At 41.4% G+C, this 21505-nt stretch overlaps 2 protein-coding genes and 1 pseudogene across 3 annotated transcripts; all 3 read left to right on the top strand.

Moving 5' to 3' along the window:
• The first annotated feature begins 13039 nt into the window (after positions 1-13039).
• On the top strand, positions 13040-13918 carry LOC143542837 (uncharacterized). Its single transcript, XM_077035322.1, has one exon. The coding sequence runs from the start codon at positions 13040-13042 to the stop codon at positions 13916-13918; it is 879 nt and encodes a 292-aa protein (XP_076891437.1).
• Positions 13919-14049: 131 nt separating this feature from the next.
• LOC143542835 (uncharacterized) lies at positions 14050-14487 on the top strand. The gene has a single exon (XM_077035321.1). It carries the CDS (start codon positions 14050-14052, stop codon positions 14485-14487), a length of 438 nt encoding a protein of 145 aa, XP_076891436.1.
• Positions 14488-18604: 4117 nt separating this feature from the next.
• Positions 18605-20753, top strand: LOC143542834 (protein CPR-5 pseudogene; annotated as a pseudogene). The gene is made up of 3 exons (XR_013136963.1): positions 18605-18691; positions 18785-19435; positions 20214-20753. The product of XR_013136963.1 is annotated as a protein CPR-5 pseudogene (transcript).
• The last annotated feature ends 752 nt before the right edge of the window (positions 20754-21505 follow it).

The following is a 21505-nucleotide window of genomic DNA, read 5'->3' as shown; positions in this document are numbered from 1 at the left end:
CATGTGCTTGCTCTTCCTGCATTCTTTGCCTCTTTAATTGGGCTGCTCGACCGCTAGAAGTTGATGCCTTTCCCTTACCCTTGTCAGAGGTTCTACCCATCTACACACAACAAACAACCCAAACAAACCAAGTTAATTCAACTGACACCTCCCCACACTTACTTGTTACTATAGTTGTGGATAATCACTTGTTAATCAATTGACCAAAAATTTCAACACTCGCTTCAACACATAATTTCCAATTAATCAATATAACAAACATATGTTCGTAACATTTATCTACTATCCACAACCATAATATACAATCATTATACTAATTACTCAAACAAGAAAGTGGGTACATAGAAACAATCATGACAAACTTACAACTTCATTGCAATATACCATCAATAATGAAATTAAATTCCATACCTTGGTGTTGTAGAAGATGAAGATGAAGAAAGCTTCAAACTAAACCAAAACCCACAAAATTTTCGGACCCAATTGTCTAAAATCGACCAACAAAAGTAGAGATTCTTTCAAGTACAATGATATAAATGAAACCCTTGTGAAATTCTAGTCAAAATAGGCTCAAAAATATATTGAACTGGTGAAGATATGAGGAAGTTATGAATGTTTGAAATTGGAGGTTAGGGTTTGTAGAGATGGTTATGAGGAAGAAGAAGATGAAAATTGAAGTAAATAATATTGGTGAAAGTTTAATTTTTAATTGTTTATTAAGACAAAAACGGCTTCCCCTCGTCAGTCGCCGCGGAACCGTGGCCCACGGTCTCAACCGTGGGTCACGGTTGAGTCAGATCTGATCGTTGGCTAGAAGTGGACCGTGGCCCACGGTCCACACCGTGGGTCATGGTGTAATTGTCTCAAAACGAGCAGAAGGGACCGTACCGTGGTCCAAACCATCACCGTGCCTTACGGTTGGCCACCGTGGGTGACGGTCTACACCGTGGTCCACGGTTCACTATAATTTTTTTTAAATCAAAATTAAAAAGGACCAACAATGACCAAAATGATTACAAACTTAATTATCAAATTAACATTTAAAATTACCCTACCCCCCCCCCCCATGAAAAACCCGAGTTTCCCTCAACACGGTAAAAAATCATAAAGACTTCCCCACACTTGATTTGGACAACTCCAAAGCGAGAAAGGTAATTTTGAAAACCAATTGGAATAAAAACTATATTTACCTATACTAAAATATACAACATACCTTGGCCTCTTAATTTGTTTCATCATCCGGTGAGCTTAACAAGTAACTCACCCTATCCACACCAAGCATATTGATGTCTTTTCCTTCCAAGTAAGGTTTAAGCCTTTGACCGTTCACCACTTGTTTCGTTTGTTCTTGAACATCTTCTATCTCCACATCGCCAAACTGGCCCACCTTTGTGATGATATATGAGCCCATCCACTTGCTCTTTAACTTTCCCGGGAACAACTTTAACCTTGAATTATACAACCACACCTTTTGACCCACTTCAAAAGTCCTTTTTCTCAACTTTGCATCGTGGACTTTTTTTAGCTTGTCTTTGTATGCGGAAGCACATTCATACGCTTCATCCCGGATTTCCTCAATCTCATTCAACTTCAACTTTCTCAATTCACCCGCTTCCTTATAATCCACATTCACGTTCTTGATCGCCAAAAATGCCCTATGTGCCAACTCCATTGGTAAATGACATCCTTTACCATAAACTAACCGATAAGGAGTTGTGCCAATAGGAGTTTTGTAGGCAGTCCGATATGCCCACAACGCATCATTATCCTTCCTATCGACCCGCACCGTCTTCATCAAGATTTCTTTAATTTGGCGATTAGACACTTCAACTTGTCCACTTGTTTGTGGATGATAAGGAGTAGCAATTCGGTGATTCACATTGTCCCTTTTTAAAAGTTTCCCAAAGTTGAAATTCTTAAAATTCGACCCACCATCACTAATAATAACCCGCGGGATACCAATCCGGCGGTCGTAGAATGGGAGCTTTCACCAATTGTTCCTTCAAAACATTAAATGCTTGCAAACATTCATTAGTAAAATCAAAAGGAGCATCTTTTAACAATAAATTACATAAAGGCTTTATGATCACACTAAAGCCTTTTAATAAATCTTCTATAAAAACCCGCATGCCCCAAAAATGACCTTACCCCTTTAATGTTTTTAGGTGGAGGTAAAGATGATATTACCCGAACCTTTGCCTTATCCACTTCCATTCCCCTTTCTGAAATAACGTGACCCAACACGATACCCTCTTGCACCATGAAGTGACTTTTCTCCCAACTTAAAACTAAATTTGTCTCAACACATCTTTTTAAAACTTTTTCTAATTCATGGAGACACGTTTCATAAGTTGGACCAAAAATAGAAAAGTCATCCATAAATACCTCAAGTGAATCCCCGACCATATCCGAAAAAATACTCATCATACAACGTTGGAATGTGGCCGGGGCATTACACAAACCGAATGGCATTTGCCGAAAAGCAAAAGTGCCATACGGACACGTGAATGTGGTCTTGTGTTGGTCATCCGGGTGAATAGTAATTTGGTTATAACCCGAGTACCCATCCAAAAAACAGTAATACTTTTGACCTGATAATTTTTCAATAATTTGGTCAATAAAAGGTAATGGAAAATGGTCTTTAGATGTAGCGGCATTTAATTTACGATAATCAATACAAACTCGCCACCCGATGACCGGTCGGGTGGTGATTTGTTCACCGATTTCATCTTTAATTACCTGTATACCTGCTTTTTTCGGTACCACCTGTGTAGGACTTACCCATGCGCTATCCGAGATGGGATAGATAATCCCCACATCTAACCACTTGATTACCTCTTTCTTCACAACTTCTCTCAAATTGGGATTCAACCTTCTTTGAGTCTCTCGAGTTGGTTTTTCCTCCTCGTTGGTGATGATTTTGTGCATAACTATAGACGGACTAATGCCTTTTAAGTCGGAAATTGTTCAACCTATGGCCGCCTTGTTCGTCTTCAACACCTTCAATAACTCTTGCTCTTGAGACTCCTCCAAATTAGATGCAATAATGACCGGTAGTGTGTCATTATCCCCCAAAAACGCATACTTTAAGTGATTCGGCAAATCCTTCAATTACAATTTCTGTGGGCTTTCCAATGACGGTTTTGTACCCGAATCGATCTCGGCCGGTAGACTTTCAATTGAGTCCATGGTGGTCGTCCTTCTTTTACCGCCAACACGTCTTGATTCTTCTCTTCCATCCTCAATGCACAAAGATGTACCTGTTCAGAAAAATCACAAACACATGCTTCCATAGCATCTTCCTCATAATCATGCGGTTCACACATCTCAACAATATCTGCCATGAAACACTCATCACCACATAAAGAATTAGATCTGTTAGTGAACACATTTAATCTCATTTTCCGATTCCAAAAAGCCATATCAACCGTTCCCGATCGACAGTCAATAATAGCATCAGCGGTGTTTAAAAACGGTCGACCCAATATAACATTTTTTTGTTGGGTCGAATCAACCGATGAGCAATCTAAGACCAAAAAATCAACCGGATAGTAAAATTCTTCAACTTTTACTATCACATCCCGCACAATTCCTCGGGGAAGTTTATGGGACAAATCGGCTAACACAACCGTTGTCTCAACTCGTTTTAAAGGACCAAAATCATATTGGTCATATAAACCCCCCGGAAGAATACTTACTCCGGACCCAAGATCTAGCAACGCTTTAGACATTTGAAAATCACCTACTTGAATGTTAATTAAGGGCGTTCCCGGATCTTGAAGCTTAGGAGGAAGATCTCCTTTTAAAACCGCACTTACTCGCGCAGTTAAATCCACTCGTAGAGGTACTTTTTGTTGCCTCTTTTGAGTGCATAGTTCTTTTAAAAACTTAGCATACGCGGGCACTTGTTTAATTGCCTCAAGTAAAGGTAAATTTACCTTTACATGTTTAAAAACTTCCCACATCTCTTCTTTTTGAGGACCCCTTCTTGAAATGTTATTTTTCTTACCTGGGTCAAGTAAAGCTGAGGGAAATGGAACCACATTTGGTTCCACTTCCGTATTTTTATCTTTTAAATTTGAAGTTTGACCCGAATATTGTAACAGTTTTTCAAAAGTGACGTGTTTAGTGGGTTTATTTGTTACCATTTCATCATCACTTTCATTACCCATAATATCCTCAACTTCCCCATCAACCACACCCGGTGATAAATCCTTTTTGTATTCTTTACCACTTCTTAAGACACTAACGTGGTTAATAGGAACATTACAAGAAGAGTTATGAGAGGGATTTACCTTTGTGTCGCTTGCCAATTGACCCTTATTCTTCTTCAAGTCCGACACTTCAGTTGCGAGTTGAGCCATTTGTGTAGTCAACGATTGGATGGCTTTATCTCTAACTTCATCCTTTTGCATTCTCACTTCATCAAGTTGATTTCTTCGTTGCATGTCTTGTTACATCAAATTCAACATGTCCATAACTTCATTTCCACTTGATGAACTTTGACCCGTTGACCCACTTTGACCGCCACCTCCATGACCTTGAAACCCTTGATTATTCCCGCCTTGAAAATTACCTTGGTTATTATATTGTTGGCGAGGAACATAATTTCCATGATTTCCTTCAAAGTTCGGGTTGGATTGAGTGGCCGGGTTTCCATATCGAAAATTTGGGTGAATTTCTAACCCGGGGTGGTAGGTGTGGGAGTTCATGTTTTAATTCCTACCACCTCCCCCCTTGAAGTGCATTCACCTCCTCCACCGGTGCTTGACCTACCCCACATACCTCCTAAGCATGACCAAACTCATTACAATTTGTGCAAACATAAATTACCTGATTAGTGGTTTGTACATTTCCTTCTTCCACGGTTTGCACTTGAGGTCTACCAATCGCCGGTCTTTCTCTTCGTCCGGTTTGGGCCTTTCTCTTTGAAGTAACCGCCATTTGTTCCAAATATGCCCAATCATATTGTTCATAATTGGAACCAAATGTACCATTCGTGATCAAACTCAAATCCCGTTCATCCTCCATACTCAAACCCTCATGAAACGAATTCAACAATTCCCATAAAGCAATACCGTGATGAGGACAATTTTTAATCATCATGTTAAACCTCTCAAATGCTCCATGAAACATTTCCCCCTATTGTTGTTGGAAGGTTCTCAAACTTCTTTTCGCATCATTGTTCTTTTGGGCCGTATAGAATTCTTTCAAAAATCTTTGTTGTATTTCAGCCCAAGTATAAATAGACGCGGAAGGCAAAGTGTAAAACCATCTCTTTGTCGTGTCTTCCAATGAAAACTGAAACAGAACCAACTTAACCTCATCCGATGTAAAACCTTGACCCCCAATTGTGTTGAAAATGGAGTCATATGCCTCCAAGTGGAAGTACGGTTCTTCCGTTGCTAGACCCTTATACTTCGGAAGACTTTGAAGGGAATTGGTTCTTACTTCAAATTTCCTCCCTTGTTGATTGTGAGGGATAACCATCGGAGATGGATTATTAGTAATTATGGGTCAGAAATGTACTTCAACCCCCCTTACCATCTATCTTGCATGCCTTCTTGGTACCCCCATTGGTACTCTTGGTTGACCTATTTGCCTATAAACGGGCCTTGGTTGCGCAAATTGTTGTTGAAACTGTGGTTGGGGCATCTGTGGTTGGAACTGTTGATCTTGAGATTGCCCTTGCGGTTGTTGAATAATCGGTGGCGGTTGAACTTGATTAACAACAACCGGTGGTTGTTGTTGAGCTTGTTGTTGAACAACCGGCGGTGGTTGTTGAACGTTTTGTTGGATAGCCGGTGGTGGTTGTTTTTGATTAAGCTCTTGCAACGGTTCCGGTTGTTGCCATTGACCATAACCAAAATTTCCCGGATTTACCCTTTTGCTTCCATCACCTCCCATGTAGTAACCTTCCACTTCATACCCCTCAAATTCACTGTCAAACTCATATCTGTATCCGTCACCTTGTGATCTTGAATGTTGCATGAAAGGTTGGGGTTGATATTGGTAGCTTGATTGTGATTGTTGAAAGGTTGGTGGTTGGTTTTGTTGAGATGATGATGCACCAAAGGTAGGAAAAAAGGTTGGAAAAAGATGGCAATGTGGATGATGTTGCGTAAGTGTATTGAGCAGGGATGGGTTCGATTGTGTGATGTGGCAATTCACTTGATGCTGTAGGTATATTAGTAGTGCTAGGTGTAGGTGAAACTGGTGGAGGTGTGGATGGTAATGTTTGGCCCGAAGTGGGAACTGGTGATTCCATGGTGCTGTTTGATGCATTTGGAGAACTAAGAAGCTTGTTCTCTCTAAGTAGGACTCGGTTTCTTCGAAATGTTCTATCAATCTCGGGATCAATAACTAGCGGTGATGACCTGTTAGAGCTTCTAGTATGCATACACCTGTAGGTACCTACACACTAACACAACCAGCGTAAACCCGAAAATAACAAACAAAAACTACTAAAGCTAACACACGTTGTGCACTACTCCCCGGCAACGGCGCCAAAATTTGACGTGAGGTCGAAGACTCACTCAAAAATAAACCGATTACAACTAGTTAGATAGTGGTAACTGGGTATCGAACACAAGGAGTTTGTGGAAAATGCGTTACTGAGTAGCTATAAAATTTATCTATATTAAACTAAATGCAAAAGTAAATTCAATGATTTTGTTGTTGATTTGAATAGCAGAAAGAACTAAAACAATAAACGAGTTTTAAACAATATGAGAAACAATGCTCTCCCCCGATTTCAGGTTTTCAATATTGATAAAGTTAACGTTTACTTTTGGGAAGAACTACATAGACATAGTTCGTGAGAATGCGTTTGATTGTGATAAAAGAGGACTAATTACTTGGATTATGAATGCTTGTGGGTGCGTGAACGATCTTCGGATATTGCACGCATCGACAGGAAAAGTGATATGTAATATGCCTAGTATGAAATATGTATGTATGAAAGCACGTAATAAAATGAGTATGTACGAAAGGACGATTATATAAAGAAAGGTATGTATAGTTATATGACAAACGAAAGGTATGGTTAGAAAGGGAACCGACCCTAATAATGTCGGCGAATGTAGGGAACCGACCCTAATAATATCGGTGAGTGTAGGAAACCGACCCTAATAATATCGGCGAATGTAGGGACCGACCCTAATAATATCGGAGAATGTAGGGACCGACCCTAATGATATCTTCGAATGTAGGGAACCTACCCTAATAATATCGGCAAAGGTTATAGGGCGGAATGCTCTTTGAAATGTATGTGTATGAATGAAAGTATGTATAAGTATGAATGAAAGAATGAAAGTACGTGTGTATGTAAGTAAATATGAAGGTATGTACCTTCGGGTGCATATGTAAGTATGTGAATGTATTGTATGTCGTCTGATTAACTAGAACTCACTCCGCGTAGCTGACTTTTAGTATGCACGCAGGTTAATCAACTGAGACAGCTGGATTGAGGGAGACACATGGCAAGATCCAAGAGGCTGACATCTGGAGATTTTTAATGATGTTTTAATATTATCATTTATGTTATGTTTTAAAAGACAAGTTACGAATGTTTGTAATGAATTGTTGACTATTATTATTATTCCGCGAAAGTTTTAATTAACTATGATTTGTAGAACAATGTTTATGAGTAAATCGAACGTCCAACGTGAGTCACCGGTAACGGGGCATTAAAATTTCACATAAACAGCTACATAATCAATTTCACGTAAACATAATGTTGCCCTAAAATTGACATACCCCTAATTATCTTAAGTTCCTAAATAACATAATGAAGTCCGATGAACACACAAGAACCTGAATGTGTGACTAATTAAACACTTACATAGCACAAGAATCATCACCCCGGGTTTGCTTCGGTCTTGGAGATCCGGTAACAAGTCCATGCACCACAGAAGCATCGCACCTCACATTGAATTGTGAGCAGGAAGACAACGAAGATGAGTATTGAGACATCGAGCTTGAAGTTAATCGCAAACGAAGAAAGGAGATGAGGATGGAGGATATGACGACAAGGTAATTATTATCTGAAAATTTGAAGTGCTGAGAAATAAAGCGAGCAAAGACTTTTAATTGGTTTAAAGACAGACGCCAACAACCAAACGGTTTGAAGATGAGTGTCGACCCAAACGCCACAGTTGTTGTCAATAATCATAAAAAGAAGAAGAAGAAATCCAACATTCAACAATCAGTTGCTTCTTCAAGAACACCACCATCAAAAGGCAGTAGAAGAAGAAACCACCAGGTTGATAATAATAATAATAATAATAATAATAATAATAATAATAATAATAATAATAATAATAATAATAATAATAATAATGGTGAAGAAGAAGCAGCAGACGCCCTTGCTCTTCCTCTCGGAATGCTTTTCTTGCTCAGGTCTCTCTTTCAATTTCTCTTTATTTATTCAGCAAAACCTAATCAACAAACTCTCTTGCTTTTAAATTATTAGGTGTTGGAGAAGAAAGATGCAACTGTAGATCATCTCTCTCAGGTATTCATTCATCTTAATTATTCTCAAAATTCTATTTATATTTTTTCTAATAATAAGACAAGTTGTTTTGGTACATGAGTATCTTGTGCTGCTCATGTATACAGCTTTGGCTGCTGACAACTGAAGAGATTACATAGGATCTAGCCCAAATGAAGCCCAATATAGCAAAGCCCAATTCCAGAAGCCCAAATCCTTCCAAGACAAAAATACAAGTCAACGATTGAGGGTCCCTTTTGGGTCTGGAGCATCAGGACAGGATGACGCATGTCTGAGGCAAAAGGGAAGTGTCTGGCGGACAATAGAGAGAAGCCTGCTCAAGTCAAGGGACAATGGAAAAACCCGATAATAGGAGGCGCTATAGGATAACGGTCAAGGGGAGAAGATTCCCTTTAAACCCTATATGTAAAGAAACTTGTATGTGGTAATAGGGGACATGAATGAAAAACCGAACTTATCTTTCACATCAACCATCTCTCTCTAATATTCATAAGAAACTTCTCATAATCAAGAATCCATTTACATTTCCCATATACCATCGCTTAGATTCATTTGAGGTTTCTACATTGGCGTCATCCGTGGGACCTCTGTAACTAGGAAGTCCCACACTGCGGTTTCGGAGAAGATGGTCGATCAAGATTCTAAACAGAACGTCTCAGGGTTCCGGTCTGCGATAGCAAACGGCAACAAGTCCGTCGTCACAAGGGCGAATGAAGAAACAAACCCGCTGAATATACGAGAAATGGAGGGACCGGTCGTCATAGAAGACGAGACAGAGAAAGAAGACTCGAGGAAAGAGCTGGAGAAGGACCCTGTCTCCAACGAAAAATGGGAGATAACTCCAGAATTCATACGGACCCACAGGGATGCACTCAGAGCTTGCTTGGATGAGCATGAAAAGGAAGAGAAACTTGCGGCAGTCAAGACACGCCTGTCGTTTGACACCCCGAAGTCCAAGAACGAAGAAGAGTCCGAAAAAGGGGTCGACAAAGATCCCGGAGTCCTTATGGAGTCGCTGGTAACCCTTATATCCTCGGTCAAGGGTAAAGAAAAGCCCATACCTAGCACCCTAGATACTCCCTCCCGGCCCTCAGATACCTCTGACGTATCGAAGTTCACTCGACGTATAGCCGAAGCTACCCTACCTCTGAAGCTTCGATACCCCGCCACGGTATACAAGTACGATGGAACACAAGATCCTGAGGACCTCCTTCACGCCTTCCGAGGCGCAGGTATGGTCAGTGGATGGACCATGCCCGCTTGGTGTTTGATGTTACCCCAAACCTTGACGGGAGGAGCAAGGGTATGGTTTGATAGTTTGGAACCCGGAAGCATAGACAACTATGAGGAGCTGAGGGGGAAATTTTTGCGAAACTTTAGCCAACAGAGAAAGGCTATGAAGAACCCTAATGAGATCCTGCATATCCGAAGGAAGGACGAAGAAAAGATAGAGCAGTTTATGGACCGATATGTAGCTGAAAGCATGAACATCAAAGGTGTCCCGGAAGTTATGAAGATCAGTGGATTCATAAACGGTGTGAGGTTTTCCCAACTCACAGAAAAACTGGGGGAGGATTTCCCCACCACCTTTGACCAACTGATGGATCGAGTTCAAGCTTTCGTCAGGGGGAAAGACACAGGGTCCAAACTACGAGAATGGGAGACAAAGAAGGGGCCCCCGAAGCCTGTGGGGGGGGGGGAAGCGTGGGGAGTGCAAGTCCCGGTAAGGTGCGAGCGCCATTCGATAGAGCCCGTTTCACCCCTTACCGTCCTCCAGGGAACCACTCGGGGTACGTACCTTCCACAACGTATCATCCCCCACGTTTCCCCAGCTTCCGGCCCGAGGGAGGGAAGTACCGACCCCCATACGGAGGAAAGGCGAACCCAGGAGAAGAGGATGTGTTGGCAGCTGATAAAGCCAAATATCCTGTCAGAACCCTAGGACCATTTAAACAAGCATACAAGCCCAACCCTGCCGGATATTACAATTATCATATAAGCGCCGGACAAACCACGGAAAACTGTGTCCAACTATAAAGGCTATAGGAGGTGGCCTTAAGGACTGGGCAATTACCACCACCGGCTAAAGAACCATCACCCAGAGTAAAGGAGGAAGAAGAAGACAGACACTTTGTAGATATGATACGAAGAAGAGATGAGGGAGAGGGAAATCCGGGGAGACCCTCAAAGCTGTGAGAAAAGAATTCCCAACAACGAGTACAACATGGATGAAAGCAGAGGTCTATTTTCCCAGCATAACCGAGGGCAAAGCCAAGGAAATTCCATTGAACATATCTACCAGCGTCGTCGGGCACCGAGTGGCCCGAGTGCATGTAGACGAGGGCAGCGGGGTGGAAGTGATGTACGAACATTGTTTCCTGAGGTTGCAAAGGGACGTTCAGAATAGGCTAGAAGAAGACATATGCCCGTTAATGGGATTTTCTGGGGAGGTGGTAGAACCATTTGGATCTCTTAGCTTACCATTCACGCTTCGAGACGGAGAAAACCCCAAAAGGTATGACTCCGTTTCTCCTAGTCCGAGCCCCGTCAAAGTACAATGTCATCCTAGGTAGACCGGGCATGAAGGCGCTCAGGGCGGTTCCATCCACGGTTCATGGATACATGAAGTTCCCCACCCCCAAGGGAATGGCTACCATCCGGTCATCCACAGAAATAATAGCTAGTGTCAATAAAAGAACACAAGGAGGGAAAGGAGTGGAGGAATGGGTACTCAACGGGGAGCACCCTGAACAGACAGTAAGAATAAGGTCACAATTATCCGACAAAGGGAGGGCGGGTCTAAAATATGTGCTACTACACAACGCGAACGTGTTCGCGTGGACTCACCAAGACATTACGGGATTCCCACGAACCTGGGCGCAACATACCCTTGACGAGTTCCACTGGATGGAGCCGGTCAAGAAGAAAAGGAGGAGTCTGGGACTCCAGAAGATCCGGGCGGTCCGAGAAGAGACCGCCAAACTAGTGCAAGCCGGGATAGTAAGGGCGGTTAAATATCCTCGTTGGATATCAAACCCGGTGATGATATCCAAAACTGATAATAGCTGGCGCATGTGTATTGACTTTAAGGATCTAAAAAAGGCCTGCCCAAAGGACTCTTACCCTCTCCCGGAAATTGAAAAGAAGATAGAATTTCTCACCCAATATCCACTCCGATGTTTCCTAAACGCGTATAAGGGATATCATCAAATCCAAATGAACCCTCAAGATGAAGAGAAAACCGCGTTTTACACGGATGAAGGAACTTTTTGCTACACCAAAATGCCATTCGGTCTGAAAAATGTTGGAGCAACATACCAGCGGTTCATGGATCGTTTGTTCGACCGTCAGAAAGAGAGGAATGTGGAGATCTATGTGAACGACTTGGTCATCAAGAGCATAGATGAAGAGAGAATGCTTGATGACATCCGGGAAACCTTCAATACTCTCTGCCAGGCTAACATGAAACTCAACCCAGGCAAATGTTCGTTTGGAGTCGAGGAAGGAAAGTTCCCGGGGGTTTTTGTCACCAAGGAGGGGTTTCAAGCAAACCCTGAGAAGATAAAGGCGTTGGCTCAGATGCGCCCACCAAAGAACATCAAGGAAGTACAGAGGCTACAAGGGAGATTAGTCGCCCTAAACCGATTCCTCTCCAAGATCGCAGACCGAACCCTCCCATTCATGGCAGGGTTAAGAAGATGCATGAAGAAAAATACGTTTTGTTGGGATACGGAAGAAGACGATGCCTTCCGGGAATTAAAGTCACACCTGAGCAAACTCCCTTTGATTACCTCACCACTGCCGGGGGAGAGGCTGACTCTCTATTTATCTTGCACAAACCAAACCATCAGTTCCGTACTTATGGTAGAAAGAAAGGAAGCTCAGATCCCTATATACTTTGTAATTCAGACCCTGAAGGGCCCAGAGGAGAGGTACTCCCTCATTGAGAAGCTGGTATTGTCCTTGGTCCACACGGCCAGGAAGCTGAGGCGATACTTTCAGGCACACGAAGTCCAAGTATTGACCGAGAAGCCCCTTCAGTGAATATTGATGAAACCCGAGATATCAGGTAGGCTAGCCAAGTGGGCTATAGAGTTAGGGGAATACTCCATTTAATATAAACCAAGGGCTGCCTTCAAGGGGCAAGTGATAGCCGATTTCCTTACTGAGGCTCCCGCGTCTGAGGCTGAAGAATCTCCACCCCAGGAAACATAGAAGGGAAACGAGGAAGTTCCGTCCCAAAACCTGAAAGACCAGAATGAACCAATCTGGAACCTACACACGGATGAGGCTTCCAATGAAGATGGAAGTGGGACAGGACTGATATTGGTCAGCCCTGAGGGAACTGAGTTCACGTATGTCGTACGATTGAGCTTCGCTAGCACCAAAAACTAAGCCGAATACGAAGCCCTACTGGCCGGCCTCCAGGTGGCACAGAAAATGTCGGTCCACCGTATCTGAGCACACGTGGAATTTTTGCTAGTAGCCAACCAGGTCAATGGGGACTATGAAGCGAAAGATCGTAAGATGATAGAATATCTCGGGAAGACAAACCAGTTGTTACAGGGCTTTAAAGAGGCAAAGGTGGTACACATCCCTCGGGGACAAAATAAGAAAGCCGATGCACTCAGCAAGTTGGCCTCTATAGCTTTTGATCACATCGCAAAGGACGTCCAGGTGGAAACCATCAAGCAACCCTCAATCTCAGAGAAGATAGTCGGAAGCGTGGAAACGTCCAGATACGGTTGGATGACTCCCATCCTTCAGTATTTGCAAGGGGGAATAGTACCTGAAGACAAACAAGAAGCCCAAATATTGAGAATCAAAGCGTTGCAATACGAGATGATAAACGCTGCCCTCTACCGGAAGTCCTATTTGGGCCCGTCACTGAAATACATAGATTATGAGGAAGCCGAGTACATCATCAGGGAAATCCATGAAGGGAAATGTGGAATGCATATGAGGGCTAAGATGGTCGCAGCCCGAGCCATGCGAGCTGGTTACTACTGGCCAGCAATGTTTCTAAGTGCCCTACGGGAAATACGGAAATGTGACAGTTGTCAGATCAATGCCCCGATAACCAGGAAACCAAAGCTCAACCTAGTACCAGTCAGCTCTTCCTGGCCCTTCCGGAAGTGGGGCATAGACATTGTGGGTCCTTTCCCGGAGAGATCGGTCAAAGCTAAATTCCTCGTTGTGGCCATCGACTACTTCTCCAAATGGGTAGAAGCAAAGCCGCTCGTCACAATCACAGGGCAACAAGTCAAAAAGTTTGCATGGGAAAACATTGTGTGTCGCTTTGGAATACCCCATACCATTATGAGCGACAACGGGAAGCAATTTGAAGGAGGATCATTCGAGAATGGTGCGAACAGTTGCATATCAAGCAGGTTTTCACGTCAGTAGCTCATCCCCAGGAGAACGGACAAGTGGAGAGAGCCAACCGAAGCATCGTGGAGGGCATCGCCAGCCGCCTGGGGACAAAGCGAGGTTCATGGGTCGAAGAACTACCACACGTCTTGTGGGCCCATCAGACCATGCCGAAGGTCAGCCACGGGGAAACACCTTTCAGTTTAACCTACGGTACCGAGGCGATGATACTGGTGGAGATAAATGTTCCCACGCATCGGATGCGTCTGACTGAGGAAGAAAATGAAAACGATCTCAGATTAAATCTGATTTTCACCGAAGAAAGGAGGGAGGCAGCAGCACGGCGGGAGGTCGAATACAAAAAGGCAATGGAGAAGTATTACAATGCAAGGGTAAGGGAAGTAAAGTTCAAGGTGGGAGACCTGGTGTTACGGGAAAACGAGGCAAGTCGACAAGAGAATCAAGGGAAGTTAGGACCTCGACGGGAGGGACCTTATCAGATCATTTGGGCAGGAGAAAATGGAGCATACAAGCTGGCATACCACACGGGAGAAGAAGTACCTCGTACGTGGAATGCCATGCAACTGAGGAAATATTACGCCTAAGGGCTCCCAGTCAAGGGAGAAAGGAAAGGAGAAAATGCAAGGAACCTCATAATAGCATTTTGTGATATTTGGCTACACTCCTTTTGATGACTATGTCATATTCCAATAATCACCTCTCCGAGAGGAAATCCATGTAATAGGGCATTGATACCTTATTTTTTGTAATCAATCTGTGCAATATGGCCTAATGCCTAAGATATGAAACTGAATGTTCACTATACTTTCTCCGTGAAACTGAACCTTTTAACTGAGAGTATCCGTCTCCGGGACGATTTGCTGAGCAAAAAATAATAAACACCCCTCCGTTACGAAAAGATGAGAGGGAGGCCTTGCTGATAGGCTATATGTTTAACCAAAAAACTTGTCAACTGAAACAAAATGATCAAATAATCCTAAGAAACCAAGCGGGGTTAAAAACACAATCAAATATAACACGGTTTAAATGATTAAACTACTTAAACACTTCAGTGGTGAATGAAGTCTAACCCCTAAAGGGGGAAAATGTCGGTTACATCAAAAGCATAAGGCCACCTAGGGCTAAACTGTGCGAACATTTCTTAAACATAATAAGTAAATAAGAACATAAACGGCCAGAAAGATCATCAAAAGCCATGGCCATTAAAGCAAATCCATGATCATCCCCGAGGAGATGGAGTGGGGGGTCGAGCACTAAGGACATGGTGCGGATCTCCTCCACCGATATGTCAGGAACGGCCGAAAGCTGGTCCAGAAACAGAGGCTCATAAGTGATGTTAGTAACCAAAGCCGCTTCAGCCTCAGACTCCATAGTCTCGGAATAGGTGGGCGTCTCGGTAAGAGGAATTCCTTTTGCCTGAAACTCGTAAGCCTCCCTCAGACCACTTTGATAACCTGAAGAAAAGACCGCCCGGGTCATGGCATCTCTAACCAAACAAGTATCGCGGCAAGAACGAGCCCTTCCAAAGACCAACTTGAACCCCTCAGACACCATCCATGCTCGGTCAGCTTTAGAACTATTAAGTGCATACTCCATCTCATCACACCTCTCCTTGAAATCACCAATCAACCTGTCTTTGTGAACCTGATTCGCTTCAACCTCACTCTTCAACCTCTCGTTCTCCTCACACACCTTCTTGAAATTTGCCTTTAACTACCAATAAAAGATACCAGAAAATGAATAAGTTCCGTAAATAAATGCTAAGAAACAAGAAGGGAAGAAGAGAACCATACCTCCAAAGTCTTATCTTGCTCAACCCGAGCTCTCGATAGCTCAATATCCAGTCGGGCAGCTTCTTCCTGAGCTTTCTTCAAACTCGCCTTCAAATCAGGTACTCCCAGAGTCTCCTCCTGGTCAAGAAGAACTTGCTGTCTCAAGCGCTGGATCTTCCCATGATTTTTCTCATTCAACTGCTCGAGTTTATGAACCTCCTCCTTCAGTTGCTGCAACGTTTGGCCGTCGTCAATAACAGTTTGACGAGCCGCCACCCCGAGTGTCAGAGCCCGATATAAATGGGTTCCAAAGTCACCAACCAATCGGTCCCAGTCTAAAGCACGAATGTGGTTTGAATCAACAAGGGGAATGGCACAAGTCAGAAAGTCGTGTACCTGTGAAGGCGTCATAACATATGCCCCAGTCCTCAAACCCACTGGGGAAAATACACAGGATCGATGTTTGGTTCCTCCGTGCGAGTGGCAGGTGAACTTTGAGGGGCCGGACCAGATCCTTCGAGACGTTTGCCTAGAGAACCAAATTGAACTGGACCAGACCCAACAGATGCACGCATATCAGCAGGAGTAACAACAGGAAACTCAAAGTCACCCTCTAAATTGACAGGCTCGGCAGAAGAAGTCGGTGGCTGAGACGAGGATGATTGACCCAAATAGGGTCGTTTCGAACTTCTTAAGCGAATCTTCATCGAGGCTTCATAAACATTGGCCAAAGCATTCTTTCGTTTGGGGGTGTCTGATGCATCAACATGGGATGACCCAAAGAAGCCGATTCAGTTTCCGAGCTAGCCGGGGGAGTCACAGGAACTGGCACGAAGGAAGCAGCCTTCAGGGGACATTTCAACAAAGCTTCTTTTAAACTCATCTCTGCACAAAGGAAACGACGAGTTTAGAAATACCAAAATGGCAAACAAGTAAATATAAAGAAAAACAAGAGGTCAGAAACCTCGGTGGCCGTCAAATATGGTCGGACGGGTAGAAGGGTGTGACCATATCCCGCTCAATCCAACCATACATAATAAAGGTTCAGGATAAGTCATGGCTTCAGTAGGGTTGCTGATCAACAATCCATACAGATCATCTTGAGGTGTAGGAGGACGAGGAGGCATATCGTGTATGAGGGAATCTGTACGGCGTCGGCTGAGAAAACCCAGAGCAAAGTTGGGAGACACAAAGAAAAAGCTATTCTTCTACTCTTTAGGGCTAAACCCGATCGGCATTTTTGAACAACACGAGGGATGTTTGTTCACTGGTCGGCGTTCAAAGGTGAACCAAACGTCGTCCAACTTTAAAAGATAAAACCAACGAAACAGAGGTACCGTAGCGAAACCCTCCATAACCCGACAGGCTATTTCGAAATGGGTCACACACAGGAAACCTAAAGGGTGGACCTGATCGAATCTTAGTTTATGAAATTTCAACAAAGCCAACTGAAACTCTGTCAAATGGTAGCGAACATTGGCACATTCCAGGGTTTTGGTGTACAATGTGAGTAACTCGGGGCGACTGAGAGCTGTCTCGTGGGGTTTGGCTAACACAGGAGATAATGACAAAGGTATTTGGTAACGAGCGCATAACCGAAGCATTTGATCCTGGGTGAGGATGGAGGTTGTCGAGGACAAACCTTCAAGGCTCATAACGAAAGAGAAGAGATCAGAGCAAACATATAGAAAGTACTGACCTGATCGGAGGTGGAATGCTAAACGGAAAGGGAAGAGTCACCGAAAAAATACGAGAGAGAAAGGAAGGGATGGGTAGGTGATTTATGAGATGGGACGCTAAGAGGCAGGGTAATAATCCCTGCCTGAAAAGGCGTGCGATTCAATTTCCACCACATCCTTTTACCGCCTTAATGATCAATCCAAGGTGGGCCGGCGATGAAAATATATCTATGTGAAGCCCATCTTATAAATATCAATCCAGAATACAGAGGCCCAGCGAATAAGTGGTAAAAAGAAACAGAGACTTTGAGCCAAGAATTAAGTCTATTGCTCATGTAATAAATAACATGAGTAATAGACTGGGGTACTTGAAGAGATTACATAGGATCCAGCCCAAATGAAGCCCAAGATAGCAAAGCCCAATTCCAGAAGCCCAAAGCCTTCCAAGACAAAAAGACAAGTCAACGATTGAGGGGTCCCTTTTGGGTCTGGAGCATCAGGACAGGATGACGCATGTCTGAGGCAAAAGGGAAGTGTCTGGCGGACAATAGAGAGAAGCCTGCTCAAGTCAAGGGACAATGGAAAAACCCGATAATAGGAGGCGCTATAGGATAACGGTCAAGGGGAGAAGATTCCCTTTAAACCCTATATGTAAAGAAACTTGTATGTGGTAATAGGGGACATGAATGAAAAACCGAACTTATCTTTCACATCAACCATCTCTCTCTAATATTCATAAGAAACTTCTCATAATCAAGCATCCATTTACATTTCCCATATACCATCGCTTAGATTCATTTGAGGTTTCTACAACAACATTTCAGCTGTGGATTATATGATATTATGAATGATCTTGGTAAGTTTAGAGGTGTAACAACTAATTCTGTGGTTTAATGATGGTTTCATAGTTATTTGATTGCTAATAAAACATTTAGACTAATTAATAGCAAAGAAATCAAACCAAACCAGATATATGGATTCCAACTTTAGTTTTAAATTGTAAGTAATTTATAAGAATTTAATAAACAATCCCAAATACTTTAGTAATTACATGTAAAACATATACTGAACCCAAAAGTCAGTTTTTTTAAAGAAACATCAAACCAAACCCTTGGTTTTTGTTTTCGTTCAGTTATTTATGATTCGCTATTTTTGTTTCATGTGCACCCATACGAACTACTTGAACGGGTCAAAACTGACCCACAGTTACAGTCTTTTTTTATTATTTTATTAAAAGAATTAGATTTGAAATGGTTACACTTATCTTACTATACATATGGATTAAACTTTTTTACTCACAGATATGCACTTTGGCGGTTAAAGAATCATTATCCAATGTAAGATTTTCACTTTTTCACTTTCTGAAATCTACCCTTCTTTTACAATTTAATGCACTTCTCATAACATATTATTGTTAATTCTTCTTAAAGGTTTTTGGTGACAAATACGACCGCTTTGTAAATAACTTCGAGAGATCATTTCAGAGCACGTTAATGACACTCAAAGTAATCAGCGAAGCATCAGAAAACATAGAAAGATCATGCGCGCATGGAGAAAGTAGTTCAAATAATTTTCATGTAAATATGAAAGGAAGCACATCAACAAGCAATTTTCTTCAAGAACAATCAACTATTGATGGTCTTCTTGACTCAAAAAACAGTCAACAGTTGACACGTGTGCCTGCAAACCACCTGCATTCTGGAGTTAATCTTAATCAGTCATCCATGCTCACAACTTTTGAAAAATCTGTAAACGAACAGGCACGTTCTAAAGATCTAAAGGCGTTAGAAATCAGTCTGAGTATGCAAAAAATGAGGCTTAAAGAAGCACAGATTAAGGTTGATTGTGATTCAAATGTTCTGGAGAGATTTAAGCTATCTATGGGGATTTCAAAAGCCAAGTTTAAAGTCGAAAAGTTTAAAACCAAATTAAAAGACTCGAGACACAGTCAACTGCTAAAAAGGTGTGTTGATTGTCTTGTTGCCGGTTTACTGATTATGTTGGCTTGTCTTGCTTATGGAACTTATATCTATTCACATCAAAAGATTGTTTAAGCTACCGAATCGTGTATGCCAATCAAGGTATGGATCTATTACGAACCTGAATGGAACATATAAGAATTATACTTTACTAGTTATTTTTCAAGCTAACTTAATGTAAGAGTTAAGAGTTAACAATAAAGAAAAATAAAATTTACTAAATAATAACCAAGTTTCTTAAGTGTTCAATTAAAGTTGAATTGGAGAAAAATAATCACTAAAACTCATAATTCATACATGTTCCATATGGGTCGCTTAATCTTCTAAACTTTAACATATATAAAAGAAAATTCACAAGATTGTTAAATTGTAATATTAAATTATTTGATAAACCGATTGTTTAACCTAATTTGAGAGACTTTACTTGCATTTCACAACATATACCTCTCATTTTCACACTGATTTGTTTTTGTTCATTTAAAATATATTTGTTTATTAAAGAATTAGAATTTGATCAAACACTCAAGTAACTGATATTTGATTATTACAACTTAAAACAGTAAAAATATATTTAAACTCTATTTTTTCTAACTCGTAAATGTATTATCCTATATATGATCATGTAAAATCACTCGGTAACCTTCTTTGCCGCGCAATTATCCTTTATAATCGTTTTATATATTATTTTTTTGAAATAGTTAAGAGTTTCCCAAACAATAAAATAATCGATTATCTCATTGTTACAACTTACAACTTCAAACAGTAAAATTACATCCAAACAATGTATTCTTCAACTAGTTTTTTTCTAACTGATTATACAAAAGCAGGCATTCAAAGTTCAAACATCCTCTTATATATTTATTTTGATTTTTTTTTTCAGGAGTCGGGTTCATGGTGGATCCCAAAACCAGTGTCGACTTTTAGTTCAGGGTTCCAAATCCTTAGGTTTCAAGTTCAAGTTATAAGTCGAATGCTATTTGGCATATTAATGATTATATCAATCACATATCTCCTCATTCAACGCTCAGGAACTACAAATCAAACAATGCCGGTTATATTCATACATCTACTACTCGGTGCAGGGTGCGGTTTTGCAGGGAAGTTTTGCATAGACACATTGGGAGGAAGTGGGACCCACTGGCTTATTTTCTGGGAGCTTCTTTGTCTGGTACATTTGTTTGCAAGCATTTGTACTTCAATGTTGTTCAGATTGCTTCATGGGCCGGTCACAACTGTTGACCAGTCAATGAGCCGTAAGTTATTCCCGTGCTGGTTCCGGAGAGTGGTGTTTTATGCTGCTGTTCTGGTGTGCCTGCCTTTGCTGTGTGGGTTGATCCCGTTTGCTGGCGTCGGTGAGTGGTTTGATCATTTTGCTTCATTGGTTATGTTGTGTTTTGATTTGACACACATGGTGCATTAAATTTGCAAAGTTTGATGCTGTCTTTTAATATATTTTTTCACACTATTATAGGCATGTTATTTAAAAACATATTACAATAGTACGTCGAATGTGTAAAGTTAAACAGGTTTCGATACGCTCTTATGAAGTTTTAGTACAATAGTGTCTCCACAAGGAAAAAGTCTACCAACTTTATAATATGTTTAGACATGTCGTTATAAAACTTCCGCATCAAAACTTATAAAAATAGTTGAACAAAACAAACATGTGCAATTAAAAATGGTTCAGTTTTAGTATTATATTAGAACGTCATTTTCTAAAAAGTAATGTAGCAATACCAAAATTTATTATGGATCATAAAACTCAAAATTTTTAATGTATTTTTTTATATATTTTACGTTAAAAGGTTTTTAATTTTATTTATTTTTTATCCGTCTATGCATATTTCATTTTCTTTCAACTATAATTTTACCACCAATTCACATTTTATTTTACTTAACTAACTAAAATAAGAGAAAATTACCATTTGTGTCCATGTGATTTTAAGGCGAAGGCATAATAAGTTTATGAAAAAAAAATTTAACTGGTTGTGTCCCTGTGGGTACAGAAACGAACCATTTAAGTCCCTATTGTTAATTAACATTGCTAGCTTTAGGGGTAGACTCAACATTTCACGTCTATACATATACATTGTCACTCTGGGTCCTTGAACTTTTCATAATTGGTCACCTTGAGTCCCTTCCTCTTTTAGCATATATAAATGAACTGTACTA

The sequence above is a fragment of the Bidens hawaiensis genome, unplaced genomic scaffold (assembly GCF_021521415.1).
Source record: "Bidens hawaiensis isolate Kalapana, Puna unplaced genomic scaffold, B.hawaiensis_p1.1 tig00012998_1, whole genome shotgun sequence".
Classification (NCBI taxonomy): Eukaryota; Viridiplantae; Streptophyta; class Magnoliopsida; order Asterales; family Asteraceae; genus Bidens; species Bidens hawaiensis.
This window is presented reverse-complemented; position numbering and strand designations above follow the sequence as displayed.

Bases quoted from the DNA above. Each gene is read 5' to 3' on its own strand.
- LOC143542837 (XM_077035322.1), top strand. From the start codon at position 13,040: ATGATAGAATATCTCGGGAAGACAAACCAGTTGTTACAGGGCTTTAAA.
- LOC143542835 (XM_077035321.1), top strand. From the start codon at position 14,050: ATGCCGAAGGTCAGCCACGGGGAAACACCTTTCAGTTTAACCTACGGT.